This window comes from Lissotriton helveticus, chromosome 1_1 (assembly GCF_964261635.1).
Source record: "Lissotriton helveticus chromosome 1_1, aLisHel1.1, whole genome shotgun sequence".
NCBI lineage: Eukaryota > Metazoa > Chordata > Amphibia > Caudata > Salamandridae > Lissotriton > Lissotriton helveticus.
In genome coordinates this window covers 1,451,762,412-1,451,775,122 of record NC_136057.1, presented here as the reverse complement: position 1 = coordinate 1,451,775,122, position 12,711 = coordinate 1,451,762,412, and the positions used below count along the sequence as shown (strand labels likewise).

Here is a 12,711-nt window from a genome sequence, read left to right as displayed (position 1 = left end):
GGGGGCATTTGAAGAATGCAGTAGCTCTGCTGGATACATTCGGTACCATGTCGGGCCTCGGGGTGAACTGGCGTAAAACCTGTGTTTTCCGCTGAGGGCGGACACGCCCCAGCCACCACTGCCTGAGGCTCTGGTCTGGGAAGGATCCTGCTTTACGTATTTGGGAGTGAGGATCTACCATAGGGATGAAGATTTACTGGAGGGCAACGTCGGACGCAGCGTTAGAGCGCTGAGGGGCTCGGTGGCTTTTTGGGCCACACTCCCATTATCGGTGGTCGGCAGAGTGGCGCTGCTCAAGATGGTGGCCTTGCTGCGCCTTTTGTATTATTTCAGGACGTTACCAGTGTGGGTTCCGCCCCGGCTCTTTAAAGACTTACGTACCCTTATTATAGGGTTCATCTGGGGGACCGGGAGGAGAAGGGTGGCGTTGGACACCCTGTATCGGCCGAAAGCGGATGGGGGAATGGCAGTGCCAGATTTCGAACTGTATTATTTGGCGGCGCAGCTGCAGATCCTTACGCAACACGTCGCTAGGGAGTTCAGGGGCCCTGATCTGCGCAGGGGAACTGGGATACAGAGGCATGTACTGTCCTATATTGTCCTGCAACAACACCTTGATGCTGGAGGCCTGACGCTAGATGAAAAGACGTTGAGGTTGTGTTGGAATAGGAGTCAAAAGCGAGCAGGAGTGGGACACCCATATGCCCCGGAAATACCTCTGGGCATGCTGATAGCTTTGCCACATGGAGGGGACTGGTCGCTCCTCATGGAGTGGGAAGAGCTGGGGCTCCACATGTTGGACGACCTATACGCTGATGGCGAGTTGCTTCCATTCCGAGTGGTACAGGACCAGTTTGGAATCCCGGCTGGGAGTTTCCTATTACATATGGCAGTGACCGCGGCGATCAAAAAACATTGGAGGGTGGGGCTCTCTGAACCAGAGACCACGATGGCGTGCCAATATGTGGTGATGTCGGCGGGGACGTTCAAGGCGGTGACGTGTTTGCATTCCCGAATGCTTCATGAAGGCATGACCCCCCTGACAATGTTAAAAATGAAATGGGAGGAGAGCGTAGGGAAGCCCATACCGGACGCTACGTGGGGACAAATCCTGAGGAGGACGTGGAAGGGTTGTAGGAATGCCCGCTTCCAGCAAATACACTACTTTGTAATACATAGGGCCTATTTAACACCTGGCAAGATACAGAGGCATTTTCACGTGCAGGGGGCGGTGTGCCCGAGGTGCTTCTTAGCGGGGGCGGAACTGGATCATATGATGTGGGATTGCCCAAAGCTGGGCTTGTATTGGACAGAAGTGGGAGACCTACTGACAGGGGTGACGGACAGACAACTGACTTTTGACAAGGCTGCCTGCCTGCTGCTGTGGTTCCCACACACGAAGAAAACTAAGATCACCAGTAAATTCATAGACCTAGGACTCATCTTAGCTCAGAGAGAGATCACCTGGCACTGGGAGTCATCGGAGGGCCCGTCCAGTAGACGTTGGGCAACAGAATTGGAAAAATGGGCTAGAAGTGAAAGTATGGTCCGGCTTAGACAGGCGACTCGCAAAGATGATGAGAAGGGTCTAGAAACAGCGAGGGCTTGGGAAGGTCTAGTGGTGGCTCTGCAGGAGTACCGGTCACGGGAGGCAAACCGAGAAGATGAGACCTAAAGGGGGAATCCAGGTGATGCACGACTGTATGACTGTTGCTTTATCGGCTCCTGATTGACAAGTTTGACTCCTGCATTTGGCTCACACCGGCGTAAAAACCCAGGGAGCGGGTGGGGGGGGGGGGGGGTGATGGACGACTGTTGCCGGCAGAGTGTCATTGACAGCAGAGTGAGTCAAGAGCTAGTGATAGAGTGGTGGGCTCGCAGGCTAGATCCCAGTGGGTGGGGTGGCAGCTATAGGTCCGGCTCATTGCTCCTGCTTATGATCGGGGGAACCGAGTTTCTTGTTGGGGTTAGGGGTTGGATAGGTAGGGACTTAAATGCAGATCTTTTTAACAAGCCTACTTATATTGATGTCAAATGTATAATGTTGCTGGGATATGGTCACCTGGTTTTTGGGTGGATTTTTAGATATTGCCGCCCTACCTTCGGGATGTGGGCTAAACGGCTGTGTACGATAGTATTTGTGACTGACAACCAGCAATGAGTGGAAACTGATGGGATAGTTCAAATGTTTGCATAACTCTGACTCTGCAATAAAAATTGTTTTAACAAAAAAAATGACATAGTCCTTTTAATTGAAGGTGACATACAGCGTAAAATAAAAGGGATTTTTTGGGAAAATCTGACCTCTACATATGACATATTGTTGGCCGAGGCAGACTGGCCCTCACCTTTTGTTTTGGCCGCTCCGAGAGGGGAGGAGGGGATCCTCCCTAGTTTCGTACACACTGTGCCATAGGAGCAGAATTTTGCAGAGGAGTGGGCTAAGGTGCTTGCACCGGACTCAAGTCGGATGGGACAAACTTTCGCCAAGACATGAGATTCCATTGCGGTCTATGCCACAGCCTCACCCCAATATCCTATGCGGCGAGAAGCGAGAGCTCCTGTTGCAGAAATCCTTAATCAATTGGACAGAGGTGCTCATCTTTGGGTCAAATACCAGTTTGTGGGGTCCTAGCTGGTGGCCCACTGATATGGGACCACCACCTTGCCCGGCCACGAAGGTGAAGAATCTTGGGGTCATTATTGATAATCAACTCTCCTTCAAACCCCAAGTCAATGCTTTGAGCTCCTCCATACATTGGATCTTAAAAATTATTAGGAAGATCCTCCCCTTCCTACCAGAGGGAAGTAGAAAGACGGTGGTGACTGCTCTTATACTTTCGCGCATTGATTACTGTAATGGTCTCCTCATTGAGGCACAACAGGGGGTGCTCAATAAACTCCAGGTCCTACAGAATGCGGCGGCCCGCCTGATTGGGGGATTGCCCAAATTTTCCTCGGTTACCAAGGAGCTCGAGAAGTTGCACTGGCTCCCGGTGCGGAAGCGGATTCTGTTCAAGGCCCTCTGTATAGTCTTCAAGGCTCTACATGGTCTTGGTCCCCAGTTTTTTCAGGACCGCTTTCAATGGTACAGACCAGGGAGACAACTTAGGTCGGCCAACCTAGGGCTGGTCAAAACGACCCGGATCAGGAAGATGCGTTGGGGCGGAAGGAGTTTCTTTAAGGGAGCAGAGGTGGCATGGAATTCCCTCCCGCTTTCCCTTAAACAGAATGATAATCTGCTGGCATTCAGAAGGGATCTAAAAACATGGCTCTTTTCCTCTTAGGTCCTGTAGCTTTCCCCTATGGATTATCACTTCAGCGCCAGGACACCGACTGGTAACAGCGCGCTTTATAAGTGTTATAATAAATAAATAATAAATAAATAAAATAATATCAAGGTGTGATTGAAATATGTGCGCCACTAATGAATAAACCTCTTTTTACTGTAACCAAATCGGATGGGTCGTACCACATAGTATTGGATTACAGACATTTGAACTCTCATTGTCAGACCTGCGTTGTACAGAATACTCACAGTTCAGCCCTTGTGGATAGTCTTGTGAGTAAAAGGTTTAAGACCACACTTGACGTATCCAATGGCTTTTTGAGCCATAACCTGTCCTATCATAGTAGTCAATGGACAGCTTTCACTTCTGGCGGCAAACAAAGACAGTTCAAAAGATTGGCCATGGGCTATAAAAACAGCTCGGGCGTCTTTGCCGCACGTATTGTCTCTGTTAGAGAGGTTAGGCTCTGATGCGTACTCGTATGTTGAGGATATTTATCTTACAGATGACAAATTATGGTCGCATCTGTGTCGCGGTAACCGCATCATTGTTAGGTTTGCGGACTTTGGTTACAAATTTAACTTTGCACTACATAATTGTTGTTGTAAGTTAAACTTCTTCATTTTCCTCGCTTGAAAACAGTCTGTTTTTCACATCCCTAGACTTACACCACAACCTTAGTCTGTACACTGCGTGCAGAAGTCTTCAAGTTCACCATAACAATGTATGCGGTTATTCAGGTTGATAGGCCCACGCTCTAGACACAACACGCACACAGCTGCGACCAACTCAAATTCTAGTGCCTTTAATATTACACTACATGCATGCTTTGAGCACTTGGAGAAAAACGTTTTCCAGTGACCGAGAGCTTTGCTGATCCTGTGATTCACCTCTGCTGATCTTGGAGGTATGGGGTTCCCCATTCAAGCCTAAGAGACCTACTTTTATTATAAAACCTAGTTCCTAGCAGGGGAGGGTGGTTCATAAGGCGCTATAGGACCTGTTTCCACTATCATAATAATATGATTTCTCCCTTTGTGTTTTATGGAATTGTAACAATGCTGATTGTTTTATTTCTAATCATATGCCTGCTTATGTTAGCCAAAATACTGCATCTAAGAGCACGTCGTTAAAATAAACATTTTAAACTTTTCCGTGTCTGATTACTTACGTTGTGGACTGGTATGAGAATAAAACTAAAGAGTGTTCTTGATTCCCACCATTCCTGAGAGTAACCTAAGTCCCAGGTTCTGGGTTGTCTTATCATTGGTAGCTTCGCTGTAGGACAGAGAGCTAATGAGACACGCATGCTAGTCGGATAGGGGTTCTGGGTATGGAGGTGAGTTTTTTGGTACACCACACTAAGGTCCTGGTTTCCTGTGCATAGTTCTGTGCAGGAGCAGAATCCCCGCAACATTATGGTATAGAGTGTAGTGACGCAGCGTATAGTGGCATACAGTGGATTGGCATAGAGGGCAGGGGCGCAGAGTAGAGTTATACAGAGTAGAGTGCATCAGCCAAGAGTGCAGTGGTGTAGATTGCAGTTTTGCCGAGTGGCGTGGCTTAGGCTGGGGTGGTGTAGCGTAGAGTGCATTGCCACAGAGCAGAGTCGTGCAGAGTGTCGTGGCGCAAAGCAGAGTGCAGTGCAGTGGTGTAGAGTAGAGTGGATTATGCATAGTGTGGCAGCACACTGCCATTACAGACAACACATTTCAATTGAACCAACCATTATATTTGAACAGACATACAGTTTTACTAATAAAACAATACAGTGCGCACATAATGTGTGGAGACAGCATCAACTAGTGTATTGATTTAATCATATTAAAAGTATTTGTTCCCAACACACTTCCGAATTAACAAAAAATTTGCTACATTTGTGCTTTGCGAATTCTGATATATTCTAAAATACGGTCACAGTTCATTTAAATGTTGTTGTGTGCTAGGTTAAACTTTTCCTCTACCCCTAGTATCCTGCAAGATTATCCCATAAATCCACTTACTTTGAAGTAAGAGAAAGAAAAAGAAAACACCAAGCTCCCTCGGAAGACAGTCTGACATTTGACCTCGGTCTTTGAATGCACAGCAAATGTGACGACACAAGAACAATATTTAAAGGCCTGTTTACAGAAAGGAACACTCGTGGAAGAATACAAGGAGAGGTAGTCTGAAAAGGCGTTGCCCCTTGGGAGGTCCTAACTGAACCTGGATAGCCTAAAACAAATAAAGGCAGCAAATAGTAGGCCAGAAAACGCTAGTTACAAACCATAAAGTCAATGGTAGGCAATGGGCAGAATGCACACCCAGGGAAGCTTTCTGAATGTCCCCAAGATGTCTATAGCGAACCAGTCAGTGGTCTGGCAGGGTTCGACCTAAAAAGGGATACAGTTTGTGTTTTATTCTGAGAGCATGATTTATGCCAGGACAAGACAGGTCCTCTGAGCCCCATCAATAGTTTTTTAAAATAAGATCTTGTGGTAAATTGTGTCAAAATGCTGCTGAAAACTCCATGAGAACAAACAAGTTCGGTTCCCTGGCCCAGTCTGAAATCTCCTAGTTGAGTATTCAACGGATTGTCTTGATCAACAAATTCACAGAATTTCAAAAACGCCAGTTTCTTCAACAACAAGACTGGCTGATAATTGCTGGGGTCTGTGAGGTTTAGAAGAGCTTTTTTCAACAATGGTTTAATAACAACCATTTTCCAAATTTTAGGCAATATGTCAGTTTTAAGTGAATCGGAGAAAATAAGAAAGATTCCCTCCGTCATATCTAGAGAGAGTGCTTTCATAAATTTTGCAGTGCAGATGCCAATAGGGGAACCAGAAGGATGGCTTTGTATGCTGGTATCCCTTTTGATGGATTCTGAAATTGGGAAACAACATGTCAAAAACCAAATCAAGTTCATCCTATGGCATCAGTGAGGGAATATTACACGGTCTGGTTATTGGGTCTGTCCTAATTTCGTGTTAATTTTTCCTATTTTTATAGGGGAAAAAGGATGCAAGATGGTCACACAGACTGAATATGGAAGAAATTTGTACTTTGCTACATTATGGAGATTGTAGCTCTTTCGCTAGTCTACAAAGTTATGTAGAGAGATTGGAGCATTATGTAAACACTGAGAAGTAGACTTATTTAGAATGTTTGACCTGCTTGAAATATCCCTTAAATTATTTTAAGAATACAATTTTTAAACTCAGGTCATATGTTTAACACCACTTGCACTCAATCAGCCATAGTTGAAATTTCCAGTAGACAACTTACTTAGTAAAGCAAGCCTTATATTACCATTTGGTTGTTTTCACTTTGATCTGGACTGGTAAAAGTTAATTTAAGACCTGAAGAATAGAAATATTAAGTTCCGATTCTGGACCATCAGGTACTTAATGGTCAGGAAAGTTTTTCTGTAATTCTAGAACTTGCTTTAGGATCCTGAAGGCAGGATTTATTCTCCAGGGTCACTCTTCTACTGTGATTTCTAAAGAGATACTATAGATATCTGTAGGCACTTTAAACATGAACGATATAACTTAGATGGTCTGACCTTTTAAAAGGTATATGTTTATCAACTGTAAAGCATTTGATATTGGAAAATATTGGGTCAAAGAGGTGACCTGCAGAGTGAGCTGGCTCACCAGAAATCAATTTAAATTTGATAGTTGGGGCGTTCCCACCTCCAAGAGTCAGCGTTGGGCCACACAGAGCAAACATTATTGATGACATGCAAACACAAGGGACGGGGAAACTGCACCAGAGCATACAAAGGCCAACACCACAGAGGAATCCATTCATAGAAAAGCTACACAAGTTAAACAAAGCAGGCAATTATAGGACACATAGGCATAGGGGGCTAAGGGTCAGGGTCAATCTAATAGAGGAAACATGGGGCAAAACAACAAGGCATAAGGAGGCACAGAACAATCCCACCAATAACCAAAGAGTACAACTTTACCAACCAAAAGAGACTAGAGAGGCGTGTAACAATCCCACCATTATCCTAGCAAGCCATCGAGACGCTTGACAAAGTAAAATACTACATACAGAATAAGAACAAAGGGGTGTGCAACAATCCAATCCTAAACATACAGATCTATGGGATGCAGATACCTTAACAGTAAAAAGATAAGACAGAGAATGCAACTATCACACCATAAGCATACAGGGACACCTCAGTAGAGGAAGCCTATTCTCAGGACAGAGAAAGCAAAGATCCACATAACAAACACATAATAAAAACACAGGAGCCAGATACTGGCAACAAGAAGATACCCCCAGAGTGAGAACAAAGCAACATGTAAGAAACCAACCATAACAATACGGGTGGGGGGGGGGCAACGCTAACACATTAGCCAGAGTGAATCAATACAAACACAACAAAAGCTAAGGAGCATGCAACAATAACACCATAATTATACAGGCCAAGACATAATGAAAACCCAAAGTAAGAAGATCCCAACAGGAGAAGAAAGTGCTGTACAAAATCTTGCAATAAACATAGGTCTACACTTCATATAGAAAATATACATGGAACTTTAACAGAGTAAAACGATGCCCAAAGAACAAGACTTTGAAGAGCATTTAACAATCCAGCCATAAACATACAGACCAAGCGATACTTACAACCCAACAACAAACTTAGAAGATGCAAATGAACAAAAACAAAGGATGTGTAACAATCCCACTTAAATAAGAGAGCGAATGGACATGGAGGACCTAAGCTGGTAACAACTTAACAACAAAACGTGAGGAATACTTAGCAATGGTACCATAAGCGCATACAAAGAGGGGAAGTAAATACCAGAGGGAAAAATGCCCCAGGTACTAACCAAACTCAGCAAATTACGTTGGGCATCTGATCAAAATGGAGGCACCAAGACTAAGCAACATAAATCTTTCTAGCAGGCAAAAGGGCAGCAACAGAGAAACATCTCTCCCACAACTACTGCTTCCCCGAAAGAAAACAAGTAGAGGGGCCACATAGGAAGCAAGTTCTAAATCTAACTAGATAGTCCTGGACGGTGTACCTAGAGGAGAGTGGACACATTAACAAAAGCTCAATAGAGGCATCAGAACTCCCCTGAACCACCAGACCATAGGTGCTTACAGGATGAGCACATGGGTCAAGAGGGAAGCGGCTCAAAACGGATAGGCAGATGTGAGGGAATACAAAGAAGCAATTGCACGTCACAATCAAAAAACAAATGCTACTAAATAAAGGAAAGTTGATAGGGAGATCTTACGTAGATATCTACAGAAAAACAAGGACTTTCGGTCTGCACCAAGCACCTGCATATTTGATAGACGTTGGACAGCAGTGCAACATTCAGGAGAGGCAAGGGCACTCATGCAGTGCTCATCCACCCATTATTTTTCCAATCCATCTATTTTTCAGCCCAATCCACACATCTTTTGCACGTGTAGCCAATTATTTGCCAGTATCTGCCCAGCTTCGCACCATCCACCCATTTTCTTTCACCACCCACATATTGTTAACCACATCAACTCATCATTTGTCCCATCCACTCAATGGCTGCACCCTTGATCTCTTATTTGCCCCATCAATAGATTGTTGCCACCATTCACCAGTCCTTTGCCATTCTAGTCCCCCCCCCCAGTCAGGTGCTTCCATACAACCATTGATTGCTAAAAGTGTGTGCACTTGTACGAGGGACAATAAGGGAGTCCTTGGTAAAATATTTCACAAGACCCACGCTGACCTTAAACATCTCCAAATCACAGCTCACGTACATAGAGGCCAGTGGAGAGCCATGTTTAGCAGATTTGAAACAAAAACTATGAACGCAGAAAGGATTGCCATTTGCAATTCCCCTTCCTTAGAAACGTACACAAGGAAAGGGCACTGGCCGCAGCCCACCATGGAGGAATGCAGATGTGGAGCATGACCACCAGACTTCATTGATTGTGTGTAGAATGGAGGGGCACAGACAGCAGCCCCCCATCTGAAAGGGCTAAGCTGGACTTACCGGAGGTGTCCCAGAGGCTGAGCTCTACGCGCTGCTCTTCGGTCTCCAGGCAGGCTGTGTAGTTCTCAAACACTGTAGGGACATAGGTCTGGAAACAGAGAGACACACATAAAGCAATGACTGACACCACTGCAGCAACACACAGCCAACAAGAAAAGAACACAGAACCACATATAATATCAGCGCTGACACCTACCAGCCACCCCCAAAGGCAAACAGTGGAGATTAAATAATACAGAGAAAGCATTAGCGACCTTGAGAGGGAGCAGCATGTGCCAAGGAGAGACAGATTGACTACAAAGAGACAGTGATCCATCAAAGTTAGGCAGAAACCCACCAACAAAAGCTTTGTAAGACAACCCAGAAGTTAGGCCAATGCATATCAATCAACCAACTCCCAAAGGCAGGCAGTGGAAAGTAAGTAACACAGAAGCAGCAAATCCCAGGATAAAGAAACTCCCACAGAAGCACAAGTTCCACCATAGGCTGGTAGAGAGCCACCACAGAGATACAGACACAGTAGTCCACCACAAAGAACAGGGGACATCTATGGGGCATTTCTACTTCACTTGCATACCTCAACTGAAGGGACACCAGGATTGCCAAAGCTACTAGAGGACCACATTGCCACCAGATGAACAACCATCACCACTCTCCTAATACCATCACCAGAGGAAAGAGACCACCGTGGGAGCCAGAAGGTGAAACAAGTGTTTGCAATGTAATAATTCTTGCATTTACGAGAGTTTGAGCTATTGGCATTGTAAATTACAATGGTTTTTATTTGTGTGTTGGTTTTGACAACAAATAAAAGGCATTTTCTTTTACAATGGCAATAGGTTAAACTCTCGCAAATGAGACTTATTGCATTGCAAACGCTTGTTTGCAAAAGCGCCCCATGCTGTGCTTTCACTTTAATGGTATTGCAAACGCTTGTTTGCAAAAGCGCCCCATGCTGTGCTTTCACTTTAATGGTGGCCACGCCCCTTTAAACTAGCCAGATCTAGAGAAATGTGCACGGCCGCCATTAAAGTGAAAGCGCAGTATGGGGCGCTTTTACTAAAAATAAGCGCTTGTAAAGTTGACAAACAATCTTTTTGTGTAAAAGTGCCCCGTGCTGTGATTTCACTTTAATGGCAGCTACGCTCCTTTCTTTAGACGCAGCTCGCTGTAAGCTGAATATGGCAAGCAGCGTCCTCATTAAAGTGAAAGCACCATATGGGGTGCTTTCACCCCCCACCCCACCCCCCCAAAAAAAACAGCTATTCCGTACCACACCAGCTACACTGGCAACTAAAATAAAGTGCAGCTGCTATAGTTAAAGCGGACCGGCAGCCATTACTAATAAAAATATAAAAGCGGACAGCATGCTGTATTGTAGGAAAGCACGTCGTAGGTAGAATAGGGGGGGGGGGGGAATAGACTGCAGATAAAACAGACCATGTAACTAACAAGTAAAAAGTCCAGTCCTCACGGGAGGTTAAAAATGCAGACAAGACGGTACTAATGAGAGACTACTAAGCCTATTCATGAATCAAAAGCAAAGATTTAGAAAGGACAGCAACAGGAACCAATTTAAAAGATGGCGGAAAATTGGCAGAGCTCAAGTCCATGCCCTAATACAGCATGCCTCGCAGAGCAGCGCATTCGCGCTGTTCAGGCTCGACCTAAAAATAATCTGTTCTGCTTTTTTGTGTGGCTGGAACCTGTCACTAGCTGTCTGGGCCCTAGTATATCCTGGACAACTGGGCAAGGATGCAAAAAGGCCCTGCATGAGTAGAGTCGGCTGATCGCTGCGCAAAGCAAAGTCTCCAGTGCCAGACCGAAGCATGCATCTTAGCTACGGCAAATTGAGCCAAATAAAGAAAGTATATATAAGCTCAGAACAAATCAATATTTTAGACACAAAAACCAATGGGTTGTGCATGAATCCTGAAATTGTGATCTCTTTTGTGGTCTAGGCATTAGCCAATGTAGTTTTTTTGTTTTCAAATTGGTGCCGGATATGCAATGCAGGTCAGCTTTTTTGTCTCTGTATCCCTTTTGTATTCATCACTGTATCCTTAAAATATTTCATTTAGTGCTTCAGTGTCTTGGAATCACCAAATTACTTTACCAAAATCTGGTATGAGGGTCTTTCTGCAACTGGTGTGTAAATGTAGCATTACCATCTTAGGCCCAGTGTCATCAGTTGTTGCAGAAATTTGTGTGCATTATTCTTGTTCTCAATTTGGAAATCTGATTAAGTGTCCCTTTTTATTCAAGATTAAATGTTAAAGGTGTCATCTAATGTAAAGAAAAATGGTTATTGCTCCTCGGCCCTGCATCGCTAACAAACACCGGCAAAAGGCGTTCCAGAGTGTTCCTTTGTGTTATGCGTTCTACTTGGGTTTTCAAACCTATTGTAACATCTGTCACCAGACTGCCTATTTGAGGAAAAAAGCAGCAGCAGCATGTGGTGAAGAAGAGTCCTCGCTAGAATAGTGAGTGAGTGTGTTTTTCAGAGAAAGACATGTTGGAGGTCTGCACTAAAGGTGCCTTAATTTCACCCATGCAGGAGGGATGTTCTCAACCACTTCTTGGTGGAACCCTCGGACCCACTTACTGTGAAGTCTGTATATTTAGTTGGTTAGCACCTTCACCTATTTCTGGGTCGACCCCCACTGGTCCATATTGCAGTAGCACACCCACAGACTATTTTTGGATGAGGCCTGTATTGTAAATGCTGCATGAAGAGCACACGTCATCTCACATACTTCTGTAACCTATTGCAAGCGTAGCAGCAGCATCATCATCATCATCATCATCATCATCGTGTATGCCACAACCTGACACGGTCAAGTGTCTGTTACCCCTCACTTTAGTATAGATCACACTACACTACACACTCTCAAACTACACGGGAATCGGTCTGGGCAAATTAAGAGTGATACAGCGGAACAGTAGTGTAGTTGAACACTAGACAATAGCTTTATAACACAACGAGCCCAGTGGGAAGATATTTTACCTTGGAAGTAAGTTCAGAAGAAGCAGGTCTTTCATTGGAAACAGCTAAGAGATGTGTCCAGTCTAAGGTCATGAGATCCTCTCTGTATATAGGCAGACAACCAGCATGCATCCGAAGTTCCCAGGCAGACCTCTTCATCAGTCAAACCCACTTTTTTCCCTGATCTCCGTTCCATGGCTTTGGAATCTGGAAGGTCCCTTTCGAGGTTTCCCTTAATCACTAACGGTTGTGGAGCTCACCTAAAGAAGTTCGGTATTTTCGAATACCTCGACTTTGGACATTTCAATTGAGATGATGATAATGGCTAGAAGTGTATTATATTTTTAATAATGGTATAGGTCAATACATTTTCGTAAGGCGCAGTATATGCAGGTTATATTTGTATTCCACTTTTATTTTTATTCCATTTTTCTTTGAGTTGCGAGTG

General features: G+C 44.7%; 1 protein-coding gene across 1 annotated transcript in view; it reads right to left on the bottom strand.

The window, feature by feature from the left end:
- LOC144773326 (rho-related GTP-binding protein Rho6) overlaps positions 1 to 12,711 on the bottom strand; it is a 60,972-nt gene that overhangs the window by 27,492 nt on the left and 20,769 nt on the right. The window contains exon 2 of the mRNA XM_078658280.1: positions 9,278 to 9,365. Within this exon, the coding sequence (XP_078514406.1) occupies positions 9,278 to 9,365 (88 nt within the window). The remainder of the gene's footprint in view (positions 1 to 9,277; positions 9,366 to 12,711) is intronic.